The sequence below is a fragment of the Phocoena phocoena genome, chromosome 4 (assembly GCF_963924675.1).
Source record: "Phocoena phocoena chromosome 4, mPhoPho1.1, whole genome shotgun sequence".
NCBI classification, from domain to species: domain Eukaryota; kingdom Metazoa; phylum Chordata; class Mammalia; order Artiodactyla; family Phocoenidae; genus Phocoena; species Phocoena phocoena.
In genome coordinates, this window is record NC_089222.1 from 98,885,970 (window position 1) to 98,913,596 (window position 27,627).

The following is a 27,627-nucleotide window of genomic DNA, read 5'->3' on the forward strand; positions in this document are numbered from 1 at the left end:
GTATAAAGTATAAAACATGCGTGGGAATAATAAACACCAAATTCAAGATGGTTACTTCTGGGGTAGGGCGGATATAGAGTGGGTTAAGGAAGAGGTACATAGGGACTTCTACTATATCGATAATATCAATATTTTACTTAAAAAACTGCTTTCTAATGTATATAGTACATTAGGATTTTACAAATCTGTGTGCTAGCATGTAGTGATTAATTATATTTCCATACTTTTCTGTATGCTTGACCTTTCCAGATTTTTTTTTTTGGTCACGCTGTGCACAGCATGTGGGATCCTAGTTCCCAGACCAGGGATCGAATGCATGCCCCCTGCAGTAGAAGCGCAGAGTCCCAAGCGCTGGACTGTCAGGGAATTCCCTCCAGATTTTTAAAGAAATATTATTACAAATGAAAAGCAATGTACCAATAATGATGAAAGGGACTTCCCTGGTGGTCCAGGGGTAAAGAATCCACCTTCCAATTCAGGGGACACGGGTTCCAACCCTGGTCGGGGAACTAAGATCCAACATACCACGGGGCAACTAAGCCTGAGTGCCGCCACTACAGAGCCCACGTGCCCTGGAGCCTGGGCACCACAACTAGAGAGAAGCCCGTGCCACAACGAAGAGCCCGCACCACAACCAAGAGCCTGCACCGCAATAAAAGATCCCCACATGCCATAACTAAGACCTGACACAGCCAAAAAACATAGAAAATAAATAAATATTAAAAAAATAATGATGAAAGTTTCATGATTTTTAGGAATGAGTAAAATTAACAATCTGCTTGAACATCACTGAAGCAGACTATAAGTTCACTTGATGTTTTCTCTTTCCATTACAAACCTCGAAGGCGGAAAAAATTATCTTGCTATTGTAAATTAATTTGGATAATTATATAATCAGATGTGGAACTAATATGTCCCTCAAATATTAATTTATTTTATATTGTTTTCATAATGGTTAAATACTATAGGCACTAGTGTTCTTATTTTGTAGATAAGGGTCCTAAATATAAGTCCTTGACTTATCTGAGGTCAGCTCTGGAATTTTAGCAGAATGTCAAGGATACAGCCAGGGACCAAGCCTTCATTCCTTTAATATTAGACTTTACTGTCATAACAAAATAACCCAAAGTATTTTGTAATTCTGATGCTTGTCTCTTAAAGCACCAAAGGCTAAGAAATTTAAAAACTCTTTTTAAACTTCCACAAGGAAACACTATAACGTGAATCTGAAGAAAGTTAGAACAATTAGCAAATTTACCATTTTACTATTACGTTAAGTACATCTTATGTAAGCACTTAGGCCTAGGTTGGAGGTATGACCCAGGTCCCTGAAGTGGAATGCTTGGCAGATGAAGTTCAAATACACAGTCTGTTTACCCATGGACATAAGTGGCCTTAATCAAAGCAGAACACATTTTTTAAAATGTTGATTTTAAAAACAGAAGTGTAAATAAGACTGTGATTTATGAATCTGCTAATGCCCTTCTCTGCTGTAGACTTCAGAAAGATCGAGTCTTTGGCTGTGGTAAATATAACAAGAGTGCAGACTTGTCAAAGCAGTAATAGGAGCTCTTATTAAAACTCTACTTCCACTAAGAGTTACAAATTGTCTTCCTTCTTTCCAGCCCTTAAAGAATGCGTTCCAGAAGCAGTGACACGGAAGGCTCAGCCCAAAAGCAATTTCCAAGACATAGTGAAGACTACAGTTTCCAAGGTCCTGAGAACATGAAGCAGAGACAGCAAGACAAAGACCCCACCAGTGAGTCGGATGCAATGCTTCCATATCCTAAGTCACACAGTGGTAATGGCCACCAAGGAGAAGACCTCTCAAGAGACGACTTATTATTTCTTCTCAGCATTCTGGAGGGAGAACTGCAGGTCAGCTGGGTTAGAATTATCCCCCTCATGCTTCAAGGGGAAGGCTGCTTATGAATTTTGTGTGGTGGCTGCCACAGAAATAGGTATTTGTGCTTCATACTTGTATATACATGAAATCAAAGTACACATTCACAGAATTCTCTTCTGGCAGCACGAAGAGCAATTAATCACATCTAAAAGGGCTGTTGTTATGACATGCGATTGGCATGCACATTGTGAAAGGTCACATCCTCTGCCCATGCTGCTCACAAGCTTCAGTGCACAGGCACGTATGGGTAACAATAATAGCGGATGACTTCTGGACTGGTTTAAATAACAATAGGTGCTTTTGTACCTCACATGAACTGGCTCCTAGACTTGCCCTGGCATTATTAATCTATACAAAAAACTAAAAACAGCTGCTACATATATAGGAGAATCTTATTTCCTATCCCTGAAAATGAAAATGCCAGTCCATTGAGGCATATCATGTTATCTGCTTGTCAAACACAATAAAAAATGTAGAGTCTCCCCATGTTGTATAGTGATCACTTTTAAAAACATTATTAATGTGTAACTAGACTGTAAGAAGGATGAAGTAAAGGGACATAGTTTTGCTACCTTTTCTAAAAGGTGCTATAACCAAATATGATTTGTTTATATTTGAAGGAGAAGAGAAAAAATACTCAACTACACAAGAAATCACTTGCAGAGACTGCTGGTAGATAAAGTGGGCTTTCTGAAATGCTTTTTGTTCCTGCAGGCTCGAGATGAAGTCATAGGCATTTTAAAGGCTGATAAAATGGACTTGGCTTTGCTGGAAGCTCAGTATGGGTTTGTCACTCCAAAAAAGGTGCTAGAAGCTCTCCAGCGAGATGCTTTTCAAGCAAAATCTGCCCCTTGGCAGGAGGACATCTATGAGAAACCAATGAATGAGGTATGTATCACATCAGGGGTGTGTACCGAGTAAGCTCACCAGCCAGTAAAGCACTAAGGCCTGGCAGGTGAGCAGGACATATAACTCCTTTTTCGATTATTTATAGTTGTATGTTTAAAATCTACCCCAGGTAGATAAATACTACAAGCTCTACAGGAAAGAAAAGGAGAATAAATCATGGATGGGATGTTCCCACTGGGTTTGTTTCTTGACATCAGACTAAAACCTAACAAATCCAAGAGAATTCCTCTCTTTTTCTCTCTCCCCCTCTTTCCCTCTTGTATAAACACATAGACACACAGACACACACAGATACACACAGACATACACACTCAGACCCAGACACACACACACACACACACACACACACAGAGGAATCTGCACTTCTTTTGGAGATCTGAAGGCAATAATAAAAAACAGATAAAGTTTAACCATAGAAGTTAATTTCTTTGAAAACACTGAAGTATTATGTCATAGAAATTCTGAGCATGAATGGAAACGATCTGAAGAATTATCCAGGAAACAGAGTTTTAGAAAGCATACATTTTAGATGAACACATAACTTCTTTTCCTTCAAAAGTTTAATGACAATAAAGACTTTTCTCCCACCAAGTATGCCCAACAATGACAACAGCAAAGATGAACAGTCTCAACACGGCCACCATTGCACAAAGATACAGCACTGCTTGCTCTTTTACTTGCTGATATTTCTGAAACTCCTTGGCATCCTTATTTTATTCTTCTATTTTCTTCTGAGACCTCAATGGAAAATTTCATAATTTTTCATTTTTATAAAAAGTAAACAACTAGGAGCATAAGTTAAGGCTAGAGAGAGTGAAAGCAAATTTTGGGCAAATTTCCCCCACATATGCTCTGGCAACCTACCTCAGGACTGACCTCTAATGTCCTTGCTATTCTTGTCTTGAGTGTCTCATGACAGAAGCCTACCATCTTGCCAAATTGTGAAAGAGTTTGGTCATATGGATCTGCTTCTCTGAGGGGTGAGGGTGAGGATGAGACCACCCAAAGTCTGTTGATTGCGCTTTAATCCAAATTTTAAACAAGAGGAGCCGAAGCCTCATTCAAGTCAATAGTGTTAAAACTGTATTCTGGCTCCCAACACAGTGACTGTGAAACAGCATTAAGCGCAAATTCCCCAACCAGTATAAGTGCAAATGCAAGTTAATTATCACTGAACATATACTCACAAAACTCCACAAATGGCACAACCCCTCAACATTTCAGAGTAAAATGAAACAGAATAATTCCAAACTTATCCCGAAATCAGTAGGAAAAGTTTTAGTTACTTTTGTAAGTAAATAATTCTATTGTACACAGGCAAAACTGGAAACACCCTCTCTGCAAATGCTTGCAATCCTAACTCTGCAAAGTGTCCCTAAAAGTTACCCATATTTGGCCCTGCTTTATGAATCCAACCTTCCTTGATTACTCAACCAACAGATACCCCTACACACACACACACACACACACACACACACACACACACACACACACACACACTTCTTACATTCCCATCTCCATGATTTGTCCGTTTTCTTCTCTTGCCTACTTCCCCCTGATAGATTTCTCTCCTCAGCTACCAGTCTCTCCCAGTTCCTTGAAGGCCCTACAATTCTATCTACCCAACAACCCAGTTGCCTACCCTTTTCCTCTATCTAGGAAGTAATGGGTGAGAGGGGATATCCAGAAAATAAACAATAAAGGGAAATTCTGACTAGGAGTCCCTAGATAGGGCTGAAGAAAAGAAATAAAGTGGGGTGTTCCCACTAAGACCATACCAGGGGGCACCCTAATTACATCAGGGTAAGGATGTGCATGCTAAAAATTTATTATTTTGTTTTCCTCTATCTTCCTCCTTTTATTTTCCTCAGAATGTTCTTTTTAAAAAATGCGAGAAATCTCAACCATGTCTAGGGTAAACTAAAGGGGATTTATCTAGTCATAAGGCAAAATATCTTAGAAAAACAAACTGTTCTCAGCTATGTCATATGTTAGGAACACTGACTTAAGGTGGACGCCTGCAAGCTAGAACAAAGGATGTGGATGGGGAGAGAGGGAGGGAAAAACTCAGAGTTCAGAACAGTTTTAACCTCCTATTCCTTTCCAACCTAGGCTTCTATACTAAAAGTTACCTTAAAAAAGATACTTGAGTTAATGGCCTAACATATTCTTAGTTCTTCCAAAAAAGATATCAAGAAAAATATAACAATAGTTTGGATTTATCAAGTACTATAATAAAAGAATCTGCATACCTTATTAGCATTACCTTAGGGCAATTCTTAAAGTATTGATACTTAGTTTAAGCAACTATATAGTTCAGCTTTTAAATTTCATTTCATAATTTTCATTGTATAAAAATAGCTGTGCTTTCTGTCTTCAGGGTGCTTAATGTCTCTTTTAAGAGTGACAGACAACAAGTGATCACACAATAAGTATATAATACACACTATGTTAATTTTTTTGGTGAAAACCACAAAGCACTATGAGGGAGTATAATGGGGGATCGAATTGAGATAGAAGAATCAGGAAAGCCAAGTTCCAGAGAATGAGTAGGGGTTACTCAAGTAGAACATAAAGAAATTCCATTTCCAGAAACATTGTGGATGACATATCATGAAATCATATCACTAAAAAATACATAAAAACATTAGATAAAATATCTAGCATACTCTTAAGTGCATGGATGAGCTTTACATGGAGCTAGAGAAATCCTGAAGCCAGGAACTAAAAAGGGAAATTTCCTCAGACTAGCTTCTGGCTCCACATATTTTCAATCTTCCTCTTCTGTAATCCACAAACTTCCAGTGCTAGGAACCAAAAGACATATTCATTTTGCAGTATAGCCTCTGGTTTTTCACTTCTGAGCATGGCTGGGTGAGCTGGCACACCCAGAATGCTACCAAGATGGACAGTTGAGAGGTATATTGTGAGAGTGACCTGAAGCTCAGTAGATGACCAAATAAGAATGACACAGGACTATCACCATTCAGGGTGACAGCAAAACAAGGAAGGGCTTTCAGAAGAGTCCGGTAGGGGTCATGCTGAGACAAGAATCATGCCCCCATTTCCAGTATCTGAGATACTGAGGCAGTGTGAGAATCGGCAGTCTCTATTTTAGGATGCTAGCATTATCCAGGAAAACCAGGTTTCAGTAAAGACAGGGAAGAAGATGGAGCATTTTATGAATAGCATATTTGGTTACCTTTGATCTACTAAAACAGCCAAATAATTTCTCTACTGTCTGAACCAGCTTTATCTCTACTAGTATATTCAGGGTAATCAAAGAAAAAGACAATCTTCAAAGAGCCAACAAAAAAGAACAAAGAGAACCAAAGCCATAGCTCAGAAAGAAGACAAAGCCCCAAATTAGGGTGGTCTGTGACTCAGGAGCTATTAAAACAAAGGTCATTATTCTTTCCTAAACATATATTAAGCAACCAAAGCAAAAAGACTGACGATCTCTCTGTCCTTCATTCTTTTTGACCACGGGAGAATCCAACCTATGGGAACACATTGCACTTCCTTCATCCTAGGCAAGGAGTTGGACTGTATTAGCGGTTGCGGGTAGGATATGACATCAGGGAAGCTAAAATGATAAGCTTGTCATTGCACAGTAAACATTAATGAGTTATCTTTTTAATCTTTCTTCCCCTGACACTCCCTAAAGTGACTGAGTCTTCCTGTTTTCTTCCCCAGGCTTCATTCAATCCACAAGTAGAGCTAGATCAAAAAGGGGCAGTGGTTCTTTGATAGTCCCTTAGTGCTTAATGATATACCACCTTATACTGCTCCTAAATGTTTAGTGTCTATATCTTATCGGCCTAGTAAGAGTATAAGCATTGAGACTTTAAAATTCTCCCATGGCAACTATCATAGTACTAAATGCATATAGCATAATAGACGCTTAATAAATAGTTGTTGCCTTGAGAAAACTGTGGCAATACAATTGATCTTAGAAATCAAGCCCAACCACTACATTTATAATCGAAAAACCTGAAGTACACAACGGTTAAGTGGCTAGGCCAAGCACACACACACAATTGGTGGAAAATGAAATGAGTTCAGACAAGCTCAGGTCCATCATTTGATCTGTAGGAATGAAGAAGAGACTGAATTAAGAACAACTGGCATATTTTCTAAGAGGCATTTTGGGTATGGAGAAACGAAGGCACAGAATAAAACTTCAAGCATAAGCTAAAACATATCTAGAATCACTTACACTTTCTTTGGGAACTTTCCCTCTGCAAGGTCCCTATTTCACACCTTTCCAATTTCTGCTGTTGACAAACATGAGGTCCTTAGCACTAAACAGCATGCAGTAAATATAGGCCATTCTTCAAGAGTCATGGAAGGTGAGAGAAGGAAAACCCAGAGAATTAGACATTTCACTGATATGAAGAAACAAATAATTCTACTCAGGAGTGACCAGAGAAAGCCAAAAAGGAAGAACAGGAAAAGTTTTGAGTGGAAGGGGAAAAAGGTTTCTATGTCCCGGCACTGAAAAAAGCAGTCTTGAAGCACCACGGTGTGTTCTAAGAACTACTTGAAGTCTGGTGTGGCTAAAGGCTGGGTGAGAAAGACGGGAAGGTACGGAATGAGAATGGGGTGGAAGTGTCAGGAGGCCAGATGGTGAGAAACCTTTCAGCTCTGAATAGGAGAGTGGAGTAATCCCACTGGTGGAAGATTGTGCTGTCACTGATCAGGACAGGCTGGATGGGGGTGAGGCTGAAGGAAGGGAGAGCCCTTAGGAGATTATGTAACAAAGGGCAATGATTCTTTCCAACCTTCCTTCCTTTTCCCTACAAACAAACAAGCAAACAAACAAAATAAGGAGGAAAAACACAATGGAAAGCAATAGTAGATTAACTAAACCTTCTCTTTTCTCTTTTTGGGCTAAACTAAGTTTAATATTCATGTCCATACAACTACAAGAAGCTATCTGAGGAAGTTTCCTTTATGAAGCCTCCCTTAGTCATTCATTTATGCTTTACTAAATACCTATTATAATTACTCATTTATTAATTCTAGGGCCAATTTTGTGATAAATTGAATGTTTCTCTAAGTCAAATGTCAAGCTCCCTAAATTAAGGCTGTTTCTATTACTATTTCACTCTCAAATTCTAAAAGCAGTTGATTTGAATTTCCCTTATAATGCAGTCTAGTGTTTGGGCAACTGGAAGTTTTCGGAGAACTGTTGTTGCTTGAGACCCAGGACAATTAACACTACAACCTCCCTCTCAGAGGATGGTCATTAGTTAAAAGTGACTCTGCCAGCAAGCAATACAACTTAGCAATTTCAGCTTCCACAAAAGGATTGGTCACATTAATTAAAAATCATCACCTATATGACATAATGAAGTATTTTGTGTGTGTTAAGGCACCATTATAAACCCATATTAGAAAACTAGACAACCAGCCTAAGCATTTAGAGTTCAGTTGGGTTCTGTATGCTGGGACACCTTTATTCCCTTCTTTTTCTGAAATCATTTGGCCATTTTTGTGCTTTGGATTCCTAGTTAAGTATGTGTTTTTTAAGGATGTATGATTTAAACTGGCTTCAAATTCAGAGTCACAAATTTTCAGTCTTTTACAATAAAGGCAAAGGGCAAAATCAACCAATATTATCAGTTATAGTTTAGTATTTAACTAATCTAGACAGTCACATGCTTTCAAAACCATGTTCTTAAATGGATTTTAATTTATCACTGGTCAAAGATCCTGAAGCACTTTTGTTTTAATCAGTCTACTTCCCTCTTTTCTTTCTTGATTCCTTGCTTGCTTATTTTGTTTTCAATCTGTAAGCATATACTGGGCACCTACTATAAGCAAAGCACTCTATTAGATGTTAAGAATTTAAGAAAAATAGAATGTAGGCCCTGCTTTCAGGGAGTTCACAGTCTAGCAGAGGAGACAAAAGTAAATAAGACACGGGGTAATTGTTTTATAATAGAGATATAAGTAGGCCACAGAAACCAGAAAGGACTTGGTGTTTACACCAGGTCTATACCAACACAGAATTGATTAACAAGAATTTGAAAAAAATACACAAACACCTTTATGAATAATGCACTGAAAAACAGACCATGGATCCAAGAGATGTACATGAGCAGAGTACTTTAGGGAGGGCTGGGCAGCTAGGGAAGTGGCAGAATCAAACACTGTACAAGGATTCCTTTACTTTCCATCATTTCTCTGATATGGTTTCCCCGGAGAGAAAAGGAAGTAGCAAAAAGGGGGTATGGAGAAATTGTTCAGATATTTACAGAGGAACCAATGTTTCTTTCTGGTTAAAAAAAAAAAAAAAAGATGACATGGGAACTAAGATCCCACAAGCCACGTGGTGCGGCCAAAAAAAAAAGACAGTAAGAAAGTTACATTTGTGTTGAAACATCAAAAAGTATCAATTAACAAGAGTAATGATAAAAAAACTAAACAAGGAAATCATAAACCCACTGTTGAATTAATTTGTTAAAACTTGGATATTTCTAAAAGAGGGAGAGATGGCAGTATTATGAATGATTTGTACTTAGACTATTAATGTATTTTCTTTTGTAGTTGGACAAAGTCGTGGAAAAACATAAAGAATCTCACAGACGAATCCTGGAACAGCTTTTAACAGTAGAAAAATCTCACAGGCAAACCATATTAGAGTTGGAGGAAGAAAAGAGAAAACATAAAGAATACATGGAGAAGAGTGATGAATTCATAAGCTTGCTAGAACAGGAACGTGAAAGGTAAGGCTACTTTGGACAAGACAGTGACCTATTCTGCAAATTCTTACTAACCTCTCACTATGTGCTGGGCATTATACCAAGGGATACAGGGATACAAGGTAAATATGACAACCTCTGGTCTCAAAAATCTCATGGCCAAGAGTGAGGAAAAGGATATGTTTAAAAACAATATCAATACAATGCAAGAATAACCGGGTGTGACAGGACTGTGGAAACATAAATGCTGGGCAACTGATTCTTCAAGGGAGTGCCCTGTGAAAGCTGCAGAGAGGAGGTAACAGGTCTAGTCCCTGTGCAAACAAGAATGGAGACCACATACAAGGCAGGGGCAGGAACAAGTGCCACAGCATAGAGGTAAGAGAAGAGTATGGGTACTGAGGGAACTAAAGCTTTCCACATGGCTACAGCACAGGGTGTGAGAAAAGGAACGGTTAGACACGAGCAGCTGGATTTTATACTGTTGGCAAGAAGGAGCAAATGACAAATTATGAGAAGGAGAATGAGTTATCAGGGATGCTTTCTTAAGGAACCATTAAGGAAAGATGGAAGAAAGATAGGGGCAGGTATGTGTTCCAATGGCTATAGGGTTAGGGAGGATAGGGCATAACAAGAATTATTTATGACGTATAGTCAATATGAATTAGTGACTAATGTGACTAGAGAGCAGAGCAAGGAAAACAGGAAGTTATACTCCTAGTTCTTCACCAAGGTACAGAAAGCAGGAATGGGGCACAGCTTTTTGTTGTTGCAGGATTTCTGGTTGGGGAGATAGTCCAAAAGATGGAGGGGGTCCTGTTTTAGACAAGTTGAGCATGAAGTACCTGGTGTATTCCAATGTTCAGTGGGGAGAAGGATGTGTCTAAACAGACAACCCACCGTTAGAAATACAGGTCTGGAAAAGGCTGGGCTGGTGATGTGTATTTGTAGCCAGTGATAGCTGAAGCTATGGGTGTTGGTGTGGTGAGGGGAGAGAATTTTGAGATGGGAACTCTAGAAAACAACACAACAACCCATCAAATTAGTGTTTTCCTCCAGAAAAATGGGTCAAGAAAGGAAGCTGAGAAGGAATGAAGAATGGTGGAGGATTAGAACAACTAGAAAAGCAAGGAACCAAGCAAGGGAAGACTTTCAACAAAGAGTGAGCAAACAGTACCAGATAATACAGAAAAGGATGACCAAATGTCCCAAGATGGCAACAAGGAAGACACTGAGGAACTTAATGAGCCCTTTCAATAAAACAGTGAAGGCAGAAGCCAAATTGCAATACTTTGAAGAATAAATAAGAAACGAGAACACAGAAGCTTAAAATGTAAACTAGTATTTAGAGAAGCTTGGCTACAAAAAGGGAGAAAATGGTTGGTAAACATTTTATAACCATATGGAAAGCAGGTTATTTTGCTCAACTTTGACCCTCTGTTCTGGATTACCTTAGAAAGTATGAACATTCATATTAAATTGAAAGAACAATGACTCCTCTCTATTAATACTGCAAAGATAGAAAATAACCAATCTTAGTAATGTCAAATTTTTACTGTACCTTCATGTCACTTTTGTTATTCCATGTATACTTCTCTTATGCGTTACAGAGCTAATGATGCTAGATTCTAACAATCACAGAAAAATACAGAAAAAAAAATTACTGTGAGTTCCCTTTTCTAAAATACTAGTAGCCTCAACTGTTTTGACTACTTACAATTCATATTTTAACTAGGTAATCAAAGTTACATAATAGCTACGCTAATGGCAAACTTTCACTTCTTTTCAGTGCACTTCATGGTAGTCCTCAGAGCACTAGAGATTCAATGGCCCTCACATCCAGTTTCTTTTTCTACATTCATCAGGGGTTTGTTTTCTACTCATTACATAGAGAGGGGGTCTTGTTACCTTGCCTCTCATGAACCTAAAATATCTTCAGGGGCAGATTAAAGGAGCAAAAGAAGTCTGGCACTAAGGGAAGATTTGGCTCAGACCTTACAGTATAGGATTTGTTATTCAATGAGACAATGTCATATTAAATATTATTTCGAACCCTTGTGATTTGGCACCTGTGGCCTCCAAAACTTATTTGGCACTAACTTGTTGAACACGGACACTTCCTTTCATCTCTCATTATTATGAACATTTATTGACCATCGTCAGAGTGCTGCCTTCCATAGAACAAAGAGGTACTGGAGGTCCCTGCCCCGGGGGGCTTAACCACGTTAATGGAGAAGGCAAGAGGATACAGATTTAGGGTGGAAATGTGAAAGGCTGTTGGTGGTATAGTTCTAATGTTCACCATTGTCTCTCTACTATCTTCTGGAGGAAGGCTGAGGAGGGCTATCCAGAAGTAACACTGTAAAGCTGGTAGGCAGATGGTGAAGATTATTTAAATCAAGAGAGCAAAGAGGAACAACACTGAGAAATGAGAACAAAAGAGCACTAGGAACAAAGGCCACGGGCTAGAGGAAAAGGAAAATAGTGGGACGAATGTAAATTGTACACCAAGGAATCAGTATATTAAGAACGGTATTTCTACATGTATCAAAGTAGTTTAAGAGGGAGAATTTAAAAGATCACATTTTTTAGCCATATAGGATGCAAAGGTTTTTTGTCTTGAAGAATAATGAAAGTAAACAAACCATTACCAAAAAATAGGAAAAAATGACTGAAGTGATTCTCAATCCCTGTTTAGCCACTCCAGAAGATATGGGAATATTCAGCTATTTCTGTTTGCCCAGGAACAGCTTCCAGATGGAACTCTTTGGGTGTGAGAATGCTAAGGCTCTTCTTGACTCACATGATACACAGACAATTCTCCGGCTCCATCTGTACATCACAATTCCCATATCTTGGCACTGCTGGTGCACTGGCCCTTCCTGGCCCCCCTGCTTGTAGCAGGGAGACTGTGGGCCTCATGAGGCATAACTGACTTCCACTTGCTTTAAGGCCATGTGCATAAAAATACTAAATGAACACCATCTAACAAAGAGGTGGGGGAAACTAATAATTTCAGATAAATATATACAGAGGAGGTGCTTACACAAGAGAGTAAAATACCATTCATGTGTCTCATTCTCTAACAAGAAATGACAGAACACAAACCTAACTTTAGTGAGAATACTTCCTCTCAAACATGCAGCCACCCTTCACAAAAGCAAGACTAATTTATTCTAAGGAGTCAAAGAATAATGTTTACTTCCTTCCTCAAACAAAGTGATGTGAGCCACTCCCGAATCAGTGACCCTCAGTACAAAGAAAGAAAGAAAGAGTATCATAACCCCCATAAACGTGGTTTGAGTAAATATAACTAAAGGACTATCTGATTGAAACTCTGAAAAATACTGTGAAAGTTTAGTGATTGTATTTTTAGTGTTAGATAATATCTACTTGGAAAGAAAATAAAAATTAAGAAATACATGATTGAGATAGTTAATGTGACCTTAGAGGGTGTAATAATGGATTTCAAATTAAGGCTCAATTTCTGTGTTTTCTTCGGAGAATTCATTTTATGTGGAAAACCCTAAAGGAGACTGATGTCACACATTGAGTTTAGGCCAAAATGTTTGCCAAGTGATGTCGCTGTCGTAATCAGTAAACAATTGGCTTTCCCACTGCAGGAGGGTGGGGGCAGGGAACAGCTCAGGAAACCCTGTTCCCAAGCGTGTTAATGCAAAGTTTCCTTCGCTGTAATCTGTGCAGTTTGGTCTGTCCATAAAATAATCATAGCAACATTTCATGACAACCTTCTGTTCACTGACCAGCTCCAATGTGTGGATGTGTGTGTCACTGATGACCTGAATTATGTACTTGGCTGAATTACAAGTGGCGTCTATGTGAAAGGTTTTATACAAAAGCAATGCCAGTAATTTTTGGCCTTTCTGGATGGCTTCACAGGAAAGCCAAAACAAAAATCACTTTTAGTCAGTGCAATTTTGCAAAATTTTCCCATAAGTGAAATGCCAATTTTGTCTGTACTTTCAAAAAAGCTTGCATAATTTTTTTCCTTTTTCAGTTTCAATGGGGGAAAAGGCTGTGAAGGAAAAAAAAAAAGTTTCCTTTTTTTGAAACCATGCTTTCTTTTTTAGAACACTAAAACAAACCATGTATACGAACCATATATATTACTGCATTTCTGGCCTTGAAACCACTGAAGTGGGAAACAAATATTGGTATGGCAACTCTGTCTAAAAATGTGACTTCAACTATGTATTTTTTTAAAGCTTTAAATTACTTTTCATAATATCTTGGCCAAGTAGGTTAGCACTGTTAATTCTGGTTTCATAAAGCAGGACTTCAAATGGTAGCTTCTCAAGAGCGACATAGGAAGGAAGGAGTCACAGGCAGAATTAATCTCTTGTTCCTGTCCTAAGCAGGTGTGACTAGATAGAATAGTGGCTCAGGGGGCAGAAGGGTCTTTGCAGGAAAGTCAGTAGGGACCCAGCTTCAAGGGTTGTTGCCTTGACCATACCTTGGACTAAGTCCTTAGTAAAGAACAAAGTGTTTCCCCCGTCCCTTTGGCTGAAGCAATTTTATAAAGAAAGATTTCCATCATCAACTCTTTTCTACTATGACAGGCCTGTTTTCTAGATGGGCATCAGGAAAGGTGAGTGAAACAACTGAGCTATATTTGACCCTCCCGTTAACTGAGTATATTGGATTACTATCAAAGGCTTCTCTCAAAAAACATCAAATCTTCTTTCTAGAGGCTTTGGATACTCCCCTGAAATATAAATATATAAATTTAAATATATAAATGAATAAGTGTATTAATCTACTCAATTTTTTAGTTAGTTTAACTAACTAGTTAGCTATTTAGTGCTGCTAGCCACTCATTCATTCACTAAAACAAAACACAAAAAAACCCCAAACTAAAAACAAACAAAAAACCCCCCGATTAATTAAATGCCTGCTACATGCCAGGTCCTGTGCTAGATCCTAGGTGAAGCAGGTAGATGTGTTCATCACTGACATAAAACCCCAACTCATTTGTGCATGTGTAAAACAGAGACACCACTGTAGACTTTGTGATTTGATACTAATGCTTCCAGGGCACTATGAGATCATGATAGGTAGGAAAAAAAGGCACCAGTATGGTACAAAAACATAATACATGAAATACTTATGAAAATAAAACATTCAGGAGAACTCAATAAACACATTAAACTAGAGTACTTTACTAGAGAATTCAATATCTTACAACTATTGTCATTAGGATTTTCAATTTCTTTGGTCTTAAACCTCAGCTTTTAAGAATATCCCATGAAGCATAACACAGTGGGCATAAGGTTTTTTAAAAATAAATAAACTAAGTCTACTTTTTAAAAATCATATTTGGAAAGCCAGCAGTTTTAAATTTCATGCACACTAAACTATTGTTGTAGAATGCATTGTACTCAAATGCAATCATTTCCTTTCAGTTTTCTGGCAAGGAGTTATATGTATTACATACTCTCAAGGCTATGTCTTGCAAGTTGTGAAATGGATGCCAGATCTCCATTTGACCTTTGTCATTGGTATCCAGTTCTTTGTTAGAACAAAATGGAGACCACCACAAACACATATTTTGATTTTATAATTCTACAGAAAATCACAATGTGATCAGCCTAGTGTTCATATACCTCAGACCTAATAGGGTCTGGGTAGGGATGCAGAGCGATTACCTCACAAGGATACCAAAAAACCCATTTAGGACTGTACATCATAACTTAACTTTCAACAGATGTCACAAAACCATACCCTTGTAACTGCACAATTCAGTGGTTTCTATACAAAACCATTTAATTATAGAGGTTAAAATTTGGATAGAGCAATGATGCTATTTTATTGCTGTTCCTTCCCAGAAAGCTGAACTTTACAAATAATATTGGGTGTGTATGTGTATATACAATGATTAGTGAATTTACTGCTCACAAAAGAATACTACAAATGTTAAAAAGCAGTCTAAAAGGAAACATAACGAGCACAGTGAAGGATGAACTGGGAACTTGGAGATAGGGGACTCTGGTCTGCAGATTGGATCTGCAGCTCGTGTGTAACCCTGGGTAAATTCCATTTCTCCAATCTTGTATGTAAAAAAATATAGGACAGGCTTACATCATTTGTGTGTCTCTTTCAGATCTAAAAATCTGTGATTATGTGATTGTTATGAATAAACAACTTTTACTTCAAGTCTATGATTCTAACCCACACTATCAAAAGAGGTCAGTGAGAATGACAGCACCTCAACCACCAGCTTCAAATCCAAGTCTGTAGTATTTCCATTCTTAAAGGATATCTAGATTTAGGTACATCCAATTGCTTCTTGAATGTCACATATTCAAATCTGAACTTATCATCTTTGTAAATCCGGGTAAATTTACAACTTTTCTATTCCTGTTTATTCCACCACAGTGAATCAATCTATCAGATAATCATAAAGAATTATGGAGATCTCTGAATCCTAAATTTAAATCAGAAAAGACCTAGCAATCTAGACCAACCCTCTAATTTTTGAATTGTGAAAAGTGAGGCCCATCAAGACTCAGCTAGAAACCTCCAAATCTTGCTGGTAAACAGCAGCAGAGCCAGACCAGAAGCTAGCTCCCCTGATAACATATTCGGCACTGTTCTCCCCAGAATCATTACTAGGTGCTCAAGCCTTGTGCTTGGTATTGTGGGAAATCCAAAGAAATTTAAGACAGAATTACAATTGAAAAGATAAGACCCTCATAAAGTAATCTATAGATGATTCAGGTGTCCATTCTGTGGTACTGACACTGCCGTTGCAACATTATAAAAGGTCAGTCAAAAAGGATATTAAGGACTGTAATTATCCAAGAGCCCGCAGAGCCCTAGGAGAATGCAGGACATACAGTAAGCCCTGGATAAATATATCTAACTGGCTCATAGCTACTAGCTTAACAGCCCTATAAAACAGGAAGCCAAAGACTGAATGCGGAAAGGCAACCTCAAACTTCTGTTCCATCTGACTATAAAATGTAAAGAGGGAGAAGAGTCATTAAACCATATCAAAATAGAAAACTTTGCCTCATGAATGGAAATCAAGGTGGAACATTAGAATTAAGCTGTATCCTGAATTTGCAACTTGTAGGTAAACTTTCCTGGCAAATGTATATTATTCCGCATGAGAAGATGAAGCCAAATGGCTTTGGCCAGCCATTACAATGGGAGATGCCTGGCACAAATGATGAGTAAATATCACTGCACAGAAAGGCCTTTCCTTGGAAGGGTGTAGGGTATTGGAGTTAAAAGCATAGACCCTGGAGTCAGAACCAGCAAGAGTTTGAAGCACGGTCCCATCCTCTCATCTGGTCCTACTAGCTATTTGACCTTGAATGAAGTACTTAGTTTCTGTAAGTCTCAGTTTCACTATCTGTTAAAAAAAATGATATGGCTTTCACAAGTTCTTACAATTACTAAATTATATAATGCCTAAAAAAGTGCTAAGTATGGTGTCTGACACTCAGTAAGCATTAGTATCTTTCTTCAAATTTGCCTTTCTTCAAATTAGTTCATTTGTATACTCTGTGCCACACCACTGGGCATTTTATGGATTGCCAGGAAGGCACCTAACTGGACCCTATGCTGGGTGCTAAGGATGTGATGATGAATAAAAGCTTTCAAGGGACATACCCTTCAGTATGGGGAACAAAGACACAAAAACAAGTGCAATGTTGTGTTACAGATGCAATGACAACTGAGAATACAGAGCAAGCACAAATGAAGGATCATTCTCTAGGCCTGGTTGTATCTTATTTGCTTCAGAGTAGGGGTATTGGCTGAATGTCGTAATGATCTAACACTGTAACACCGAGCTGGACGTTATAGTACTCAAAAAACTTTTTTTTCCCCCTAAACCATGGAGACCTATTTCCCCCTTTTGGGAATCATAAACAGAAAGGTTAATGCAATGATATTATGAAAAGCACAGCCTACCACATACTCAAAGTTAAGACTCACGCAAAATGATGGTTTTTAAGTGCACCAAAAGACGCCACTGTTCCTTGGGCCTGCCAGTGTCACAAGATCCCCACACTAATCACATCTTCTTGCCTAAAGGGATTAAGTGGGTTTTTGATTTGTTTTGTTCACAGTTCCTTCTGCAGGGCCAAGAGCATGGAAAAGTATAATAAATATTTGTTGAATAAGTGACTAAAATGTAGAAAAATTTGTTACATTTTAATTTATTATTTTCCATTAATATCTTCTCATAAATTAGCTTTTGGATTAGCTCTTTTCACTTAGCCCAGCTTTGGAGAATAGTATATAAAAGAAGTCAATTTTGATAGGGGAAGCAAAATAAGCTTGAGAGCTTTGGGATTATCCTAGAGAGAGTAGATATAAAACAGGATGGGTCAAGGCACTGGAGGAGAGAATGATCCAAAAATGGGATTTTAAAGTTAAAAAACATAAGAAACATTAACCATTTAAAAAGCTAAAAATAACTCTCTCAATTCATACTTTGCATAGTTTTTGTACCCTACATTTTCACTAATAAAAACATCATGAACATTTTCCTAAATCACCAACTACTCCTCAACACCGTAATTTTTAAGTACATGAATGCTACTGTGTCATATAGATGTAATTTATTTAACAAGCTCACTATTGTGGGCATTTAGATTCCTTCTACTTTTTCACTTTTATAAAGTATACTATGATGAATAGCCTCATACTCCAGTTAATTTTTACACCCTCCTGATTGCTGCCTTAGAATAAAGTTTTAGGTGTGGAATTGCTGGGTCAAAAGTTATAAAACTTTTAAGGATTTTGAAAACTGTAGCTAAATTGCATTCTATAAATAGACTATTTATACTATCAATAGTAATGAAGGAGAATACCCATTTCTTACTTCATAACTTTGCCTGGGACTAAACTTGAATCTGACCTCATTTAAAACATGACGTTAAAAAGTATGTAAAGTGAATGTTCATAACATGAATCAGACTTTCCCACTGACTTAAGCTTTGGTTTTAGAGATGTGTTACTTCTGACAAAAAAAATTCTAACATATCACCAAAAACATACTCAAACATAACATTTCCTTGAAAGAATATTTTACCATTGTCAATATAATTTCAGTATATTTCCTCTTTCAGTATATTTCCTCTTCCCCGACAAATTCAGATGGCTTATCATCACTGATGTTCCAAAACACTGCTTCTGTTGCTCTTTCTCTGAAAGGTCTGAAACCTCCTCTCTCTGTATAATCCCACACAAGATTTAGAGTCCAAATTCAGAATCCTGGCTCACCTTTCCCACCACATGACGAATTTGGCAATAGTTCATAATGCTTATAGTACTGGCCTTACATAGACAAGTTTGATTTGTTTAACACTGTGGAATCCAAAGTTCATTTTGTCAAATTCTCCTTTAATAATTTGGTTGGTTAGGAGTACGTGAGAATTCCATAACAATTTCTCCTGTTCAACTCAATTTCTACTCGCCAATTCTCACTTCCTCATGTATCCTCCCTATTTATCATGCATAATACATTATGCCCATAGTATTTTCCCATTTATTTCTATGACTTTCCTGATGACAGCGTGAAATATTTGAGATGCCTGGTGAACAGGTAATTTATATCTTCAGAAGATGTTTCAGAAGAAACATATTTGCAGGATTTACGAGGCTGAGTACGTGTTTTCTTTAAAATAATTTCTACCTCACAGTTTGTCACTTTATATTATGCTTTTTTTTTGTTCTGAGTACATATGACATTCAAGGCATTTCATGCCATAACAAACACTGGAATGAATATATATATATATATATGTGTGTGTATATATATATATGTAAAGAAAAAAGTTAGGAAAAAAGAGAATCACGTGTGGCTGTCACAACACTGTTTAGTAAACATTTCCTTCAAAGATATCAGAGAGATCTCAAAATGCAATATTTATCAGTAATGCCCGTTAGTGAGGACCAAATATAAGTGGCAATTAAAAAGACCATTTCCCTGTGGGGCACAACTGTCATTTGCTTTATGTCAAATTACTTCTTACTCTAAACAGATTTGTCGATTAATCAAATTCCAGCTAATAATCTACTCAAGAACACTCCAGCTGTTTTATACACATACTTCCAAACATGATAGCATTAAGCCATTAGGACAGCACTTAGATTAAATGAATGGTCTTTTATGTGTTTATTTGCAGAGACAAAGATGGAGAACCCCTGTGGCTTCTTCATGTAGAAGAATTCAGTGGCTTACTCTCAACATTCCTTTGAAAGATAAGATTTTTATCAATAAACAAAGAGGCACAAAATAACAAAAATGTTGGAAGGGGGAAAAAAATCACTCCTTAATTTTCACCTGTGTTGAAATATAAGTGAGGCATGCCTCAATAACAAAGCAGAGCAAATCAGATAAAACTTCATCCTGAAAAAAACCTCTGGATGGCAAGAAATGAATTCTCTTCTAGACTGGAAGGGTTTAATCTTGAAACATACCTCCTTGTCTCCTCTGAATAAGCCTGTATTTTTCAAATTGATTTTATTTTGTTTGTTAGGGAACATGTGGGACAGTCACTCAGTTTCCACTTCCAGTTCCAGAAAGAAGCCTCAGGAATCCAAAGAGGTTTGTAGCTTCGGAACGAACTTTTCTTGTACCATGACTGAACGCTCAGAACTCACCAAAGCATGCAAAGAAAGTTGGTTAGCTTCTTTGGACTTCAGATATACCACACAAGGGTGAGAGAGGGAAAAAAGGACAAACATACAATCACAGGCAATTCAGATGAACCCAAATTCCAAAATGTTTCAGAAACAATGTTCAAATTCTGCTTTTATTAAATGGTGATAGCTAATTCATACTTTCTTGTAGATGGTGTATTTATTAACAATTATTTTCATTTAAAATATATCCAAAACATAAAAGGGCATGTGGCGGGGAGGATGCTGCAGCCTCAAATGCCTTCAGGGGCCAGCAGGGTAAGGTAAATGACAGGAGCAGGCTGGCTGTATACAATAGGGAACGGTGAAGACCTCGAAAACCTGCAAAGCTCAAGCCCATCTGGTTAGCTATCTAAATAATTACTTCAGTATTATCAATAAATAAGAAATAGGCCCTATGACACAGTTGATCCAGAAATGAAGAAGCAAGACTTTAGGAGTCCAGCTCTGAGAACAAGATATGTATGGTGAGGAAAGAGAACCAATGTTCTCTGGAACCTTATAACAGAAGATGTGTACTGAATCAGGAGGATAAGCTGAACTTATCCTCCTGTGTACTGAAACTGTGTACTGAAGACAGTTCCCTGTGCTATACAGTATGACCTTGTTGTTTATCTATTTTATATATAGTAATATGTATCTACTAATCCCAAACTCCTAATTTATCCCTCCCCCCCTTCCCCTTTGGTAACTATAAGTTTGTTCTCTGTCTGTGAGTTTGTTTGTTTTGTAAATAAGGTTCCCTGCTTTTTGGTGGCAAGAATAAAAATGTGTTATTCTTTGTTACTGCTTCTAAATGTTTTTATACTGACATATATATGTCACACTACTGAATTAATATAAAAACATTAAATTTCGTCAAGTTCTGTATGTGTGTGTATATATATATATATATATATATATATATATCTCACACATTTGAAAACAAACTAATAAAATGACAACAAAGTTGCAACCAGCAAAATCAATATTGTGAGAATTCTGTATAACAAACAACTTGTTTTCATTAACGAACAACGTACAGGGGAAATATAGAGGGGAAATTTTAAGCTAAAGAAATTTAAACATTTCCATAAAGTGCAAAGCATGATCTTATTTGAATCTTGATTTGAAGACACTATAAGAGACAAAAAGAGAGATAGACAGAAAATATGAAAATCAGGGAAATTTGAACACCGTGATATTTCACAATATGAAAGATTATTCCTCATTTTTGGGTATGTTAATCGTATTGTGATGTATATTTTAAAACAAGACCTTATCTTTTAGAGATATGTTCTGAGAATATTAAAAAATGAAATAATAGGATGTTTGGGATTTGCTTCAAAATAATCCAGATTGGGGAGCATAGTATAGGCAAGGAAAAGTAATTCCCCCTCTACCCTTTTGAGTTCTTCACTAAGACCCACTGAAATAAAAGACAGGTTAGAGGCACCTTCAAGATGGCAGAGGAGTAAGACATGGAGATCACCTTCCTCCCCACAAATACATCAAAATTACATCTACATGTGGAACAACTCCAACAGAACACCTACTGAACACTGGCAGAAGACCTCAGACTTCCAAAGGAGTTTCTTCCCAAGGCAAGAAACTCCCTGCATACCTGGACGTGTGGCTGACAGGGACTTGGTGCTCTGGCCAGGTGTCAGGCCTGAGCCTCTAAGGTGGGAGAGCCAAGTTCAGGACATTGTTCCACCAGAGACAACCCGGCCCCACGTAATATCAAACGGCGAAAGCTCTGCCAGAGATCTCCATCTTAATGCTACGACCCAGCTCCACTCAACAACCAGCAAGCTACAGTGCTGGACTCCCTATGCCAAAAAACTAGCAAGACAGGAACATAACCCCACCCATTAGCAGAGAGGCTGCCTAAAATCATAATAAGGTCACAGACACCCCAAAACACAGCACCGGACGCAGTGCTGCCCACCAGAAAGAAAAGATCCAGCCTCATCCACCAAAACACGGCACCAGTCCCCGCCACCAGGAGGCCTATATAACCCACTGAACCAATCTTACCCACTGGGAGCAGACACCAAAAACAATGGGAACTACGGACCTGCAGCCTGAGAAAAGGAGACCCCAAACACAGTAAGTTAAGCAAAATGAGAAGACAGAGAAACACACAGCAGTTGAAGGAGCAAGCTAAAAATCCATCAGACCAAACAAATGAAGAGGGAATAGGCAGTCTACCTGAAAAAGAATTCAGAATAATGATAGTAAAGATGATCCAAAATCTTGGAATGAGAATGGAGAAAATACAAGAAACGTTTAACAAGGACCTAGAAGAACTAAAGAGCGAACAAACAATGATGAACAACACAATAAATGAAATTAAAAATTCTCTAGAAGGAATCAGTAGCAGAAAAACTGAGGCAGAAGAATGGATAAGTGACCTGGAAGACAAAATAGTGGAAATAACTACCACAGAGCAGGATAAAGAAAAAAGAATGAAAAGACTTGAGGACACTCTCAGAGACCTCTGGGACAACATTAAATACACCAACATTGGAGTTACAGGGGTCCCAGAAGAAGAAGAGAAAAAGAAGGGACTAAGAAAATATTTGAAGAGATTATAGTTGAAAAATTCCCTAATATGGGTAAGGAATAGTCAAGTCCAGGAAGCCCAGAGAGTCCCATACAGGATAAATCCAAGGAGAAACACACCAAGACACATATTAATCAAACTATCAAAAATTAAACACAAAGAAAAACATTTAAAAGCAGCAAGGGAAAAGCAACAAATAACATACAAGGGAATCCCCATAAGGTAAACAGCTGATCGTTCAGCAGCAACTCTGCAAGCCACAAGGGAGTGGCAGGGAGTGGAAGGGAGTGACATATTTAAAATGATGAAAGGGAAAAACCTACAACCAAGATTACTCTACCCAGCAAGGATCTCATTCAGATTCCACGGAGAAATTAAAACCTTTACAGACAAGCAAAAGCTAAGAGAACTCAGCACCACCAAACCAGCATTACAACAAATGTTAAAGGAACTTCTCTAGGCAAGAAACACAAGAGAAGGAAGAGACTTACAATAACAAACCCAAAACGATTAAGAAAATGGTAATAAGAACATACATATCAATAACTATGCTAAATGTAAATGGATTAAATGGTCCAACAAAAAGACACAGACTTGCTGAATGGATACAAAAACAAGACCTGTATATATGCTGTCTACAAGAGACCCACTTCAGACCTAGGGACACATACAGACTGAAAGTAAGGGGATGGAAAAAGATATTCCATGCAAATGGAAATCAAAAGAAAGCTGGAGTAGTAATTCTCATATCAGACTTAATAGACTTTAAAATAAAGACCATTACAAAAGACAAAGAAGGACACTACATAATGATCAAGGGATCAATCCAAGAAGATATAACAATTGTAAATATTTATGCACCAAACATAGGAGCACCTCAACACATAAGGCAAATGCTAACAGCCATAAAAGGGGAAATCAACAGTAACACAATCATAGTAGGGGACTTTAACACCCCACTTTCACCAATGGACAGATCATCCAAAATGAAAATAAATAAGGAAACACAAGCTTTAAATGATACATTAAACAAAACGGACGTAATTGTTATTTATAGGACATTCCATCCAAAAACAACAGAATACACTTTCTTCCCAAGTGCTCATGGAACATTCTTCAGGATAGATCATATTTTGGGTCAAAAATCAAGCCTTGGTAGATTTAAGAAAATTGAAATTGTATCAAGTATCTTTTCTGACCACAATGCTATGAGACTAGATATCAATTACAGGAAAAAAATCTGTAAAAAATACAAACACATGGAGGCTAAACAATACACTACTAAATAACCAAGAGATCACTGAAGAAATCAAGAGGAAATCAAAAAATATCTGGAAACAAATGACAATGAAAACACAATGATCCAAAGCCTATGTGATGCAGCAAAAGCAGTTCTAAGAGGGAAGTTTACAGCAATAAAATCCTACCTCAAGAAACAAGAAACATCTCAAATAAACAACCTAACCTTACACCTAAAGCAATTAGAGAAAGAAGAAGAACAACAAAAACCCCAAAAGTTAGCAGAAGGAGAGAAATCATAAAGATCAGATCAGAAACAAATGAAAAAGAAATGAAGGAAACAGTAGCAAAGATCAATAAATCTAAAAGCTGGTTCTTTGAGAAGATAAACAAATTGATAAACCATTAGCCAGATTCATCAAGCAAAAAAGGGAGAAGACTCAAATCAACAGAAGTAGAAATGAAAAAGGGGAAGTAACAAGTGACACTGCAGAATTACAAAGGATCATGAGAGATTACTACAAGCAACTATATGCCAATAAAATGGAAAACCTGGAAGAAATGGACAAATTCTTAGAAAAGCACAACCTGCCAAGACTGAACCAGGAAAAAAACAGAAAATATAAGCAGACCAATCACAAGCACTGAAATTGAAACTGTGATTAAATACCTTCCAAAAAACAAAAGCCCAGGACTATATGACTTCACAGGGAAATTCTATCAAACATTTAGAGAAGAGCTAACACTTATCATTCTGAAACTCTTCCAAAATTTAGCAGAGGGAGGAATACTACCAAACTCATTCTCGAGGCCACCATCACCCTGATACCAAAACCAGACAAAGATGTCACATAGAAAGAATACTACAGGCCGATAACATGGATGCAAATATCCTTAACAAAATACTAGCAAACAGAATCCAACAGCACATTAAAAGGATCATACACCATGATCAAGTGGGGCTTATCCCAGGAATGCAAAGATTCTTCAATATACACAAATCAATCAATGTGATACACCATATTAACAAACTGAAGGACAAAAACCATATGATCATCTCAATAGATGCAGAAAAAGCTTTCAACAAAATTCAACACTGATTTATGATAAAAAACCCTCCAGAAAGTAGTAATAGAGGGAACGTACCTCAACATAATAAAGGCCATATATGACAAACCCACAGCCAACATCATTCTCAATGGTGAAAAAGTGAAACCATTTCCATTAAGATCATGAATGAGACAAGGCTGTCCACTCTCACCACTATTATTCAACATAGTTTTGGAAGTTTTAGCCACAGCAATCAGAGAAGAAAAAGAAATAAATGGAATTCAAATCAAAAAAGAAGAAGTAAAACTGTCACTGTTTGCAGATGATATGACACTATATATAGAGAATCCTAAAGATGCTACCAGGAACTACTAGAGCTAATCAACAGATTTGGTAAAGTAGATGGATACAAAATTAATGTACAGAAATCTCTTGCATTCTTATACACTAAGGATGAAAAATTTGAAAGAGAAATTAAGGAAACACTCCCATTTACCACTGCAACAAAAAGAATAAAATACCTAGGAATAAACCTTCCTAAGGAGGCAAAAGACCTGTATGCAAAAAACTATAAGACACTGATGAAATAAATTAAAGATGATACAAACAGATGGAGAGATATACCATGTTCTTGGATTGGAAGAATCAATTGTGAAAATGACTATAAAACCCAAAGCACTGTACAGATTCAATGCAATCCCTATTACCAATGGCATTTTTCACAGAACTAGAACAAAATCTTTCACAATTTGTGTGGAAACACAAAAGACCCCAAATAACCAAAGCAACGTTGAGAAAGCAAAATGGAGCTGGAGGAATCGGGCTCCCGGACTTCAGACTATACTACAAAGCTACAGTAATCAAGACAGTATGGTACTGTCACACTGGTACAAAGACAGAAATATAGATCAATGGAACAGGAGAGAAAGCCCAGAGATAAACCTACGCACATATTGTCACCTTATCTTTGATAAAAGAGGCAAGAATATATAATGCAGAAAAGATAGCCTCTTCAATAAGTGGTGCTTGGAAAACTGGACAGCTACATGTAAAAGAATGAAATTAGAACACTCCCTATCACCATATACAAAAATAAACTCAAAATGGATTAAAAACCTAAATGTAAGGCCTAATACTATAAAACTCTGAGAGGAAAACATAGGGAGGACACTCTATGGCATAAAGCACAGCAAGATCCTTTTTGACCCACCTCCTAGAGAAGTGGAAATAAAAAAAATAAATAAACAAATGGCACCTATGAAACTTAAAAGCTTTTGCACAGCAAAGGAAACCATAAACAAGACCAAAAGACAACCCTCAGAATGGGAGAAAGTATTTGCTAATGAAGCAACTGACAAAGGATTAATCTCCAAAATATACAAGCAGCTCAATATCAAAAAAACAAACAACCCAATCCAAAAATAGGCAGAAGACCTACATAGACATTTCTCCAAAGAAGATATACAGATTGCCAACAAACACATGAAAGGATGCTGAACATCACGAATCATCAGAGAAATGCAAATCAAAACTACAATAAGGTATCATCTCACACCAGTCAGAACGGCCATCATCAGAAAATCAACAAACAATAAATGCTGGAGAGGGTGTGGAGAAAAGGGAACCCTCTTGCACTGTTGGTGGGAATGGAAATTGATACAGCCACTATGGAGAACAGTATGGAGGCTCCTTAAGGAACTAAAAATAGAACTACCATATGACCCAGCAATCCCACTACTGGGCATACACCCTGAGAAAACCATAATTCAAAGAGTCATGTACCACAATGTTCATTCCAGCTCTATTTACAACAGCCAGGACATGGAAGCAACCTAAGTGTCCACTGACAGATGAATGGATAAAGAAGATGTGGCACATATATACAATGGCATATTACTCAGCCATAAAAAGAAACGAAATTGAGTTATTTGTAGTGAGGTGGATGGACCTAGAGACTGTCATACAGAGTGAAGTAAGTCAGAAAGAGAAAGACAAATACCGTATGCTCACACATATATATGGAATCTAAAAAAAAAAAAAGGTTCTGAAGAACCTAGGGGCAGGACATGAATAAAGACGCAGACATAGAGAATGGACTTGAGGATATGAGGCGGGGAAAGGGTAAGCTGGGACGAAGTGAGAGAGTGGCAATGGACATATGTACGCTACCAAATGTAAGACCAATAGCTAGTGGAAAGCAGCCGCATAGCACAGGGAGATCAGCTCAGTGCCTTGTGACCACCTAGAGAGGTGGGATAGGGAGGGTGGGAGGGAGACTGCACGAGGGAGGAGATATGGGGATATATGTATATGTATAGCTGATTCACTTTGTTATACAGCGGAAACTAACACACCATTGTAAAGCAATTATACTCCAATAAAGATGTTAAAAAACAACAAAGAAAGACAGGTTAATAAGAGAAAACCAAACAGAAGTTTATTAACATGTATAACTCATGTATATATGGGATATACTCGGGGAAAACCATTAACTCTATGAGATGACTTAAACCACAAACTTATATACTGATACCATCTTCAACTAAAGAAAAAAGAATGAAGAGGAGTGGGGAAGGGGGTAGCCA

The 27,627-nt window shown here is 37.6% G+C and overlaps 2 protein-coding genes across 3 annotated transcripts in view; one reads left to right on the plus strand and one right to left on the minus strand.

Moving 5' to 3' along the window:
- The window catches only part of CMSS1 (cms1 ribosomal small subunit homolog), a 383,863-nt gene that overhangs the window by 253,013 nt on the left and 103,223 nt on the right, over nt 1-27,627 (minus strand). The gene's annotated exons all lie outside the window — the stretch shown is intronic.
- The window catches only part of FILIP1L (filamin A interacting protein 1 like), a 118,458-nt gene continuing 92,466 nt past the window's right edge, over nt 1,636-27,627 (plus strand). For both annotated transcript variants that reach the window (XM_065876397.1, XM_065876399.1), the window contains exons 1-3: nt 1,636-1,878; nt 2,621-2,794; nt 9,371-9,549. In XM_065876397.1, coding sequence (XP_065732469.1) covers nt 1,636-1,878; nt 2,621-2,794; nt 9,371-9,549 — 596 coding nt within the window. The remainder of the gene's footprint in view (nt 1,879-2,620; nt 2,795-9,370; nt 9,550-27,627) is intronic.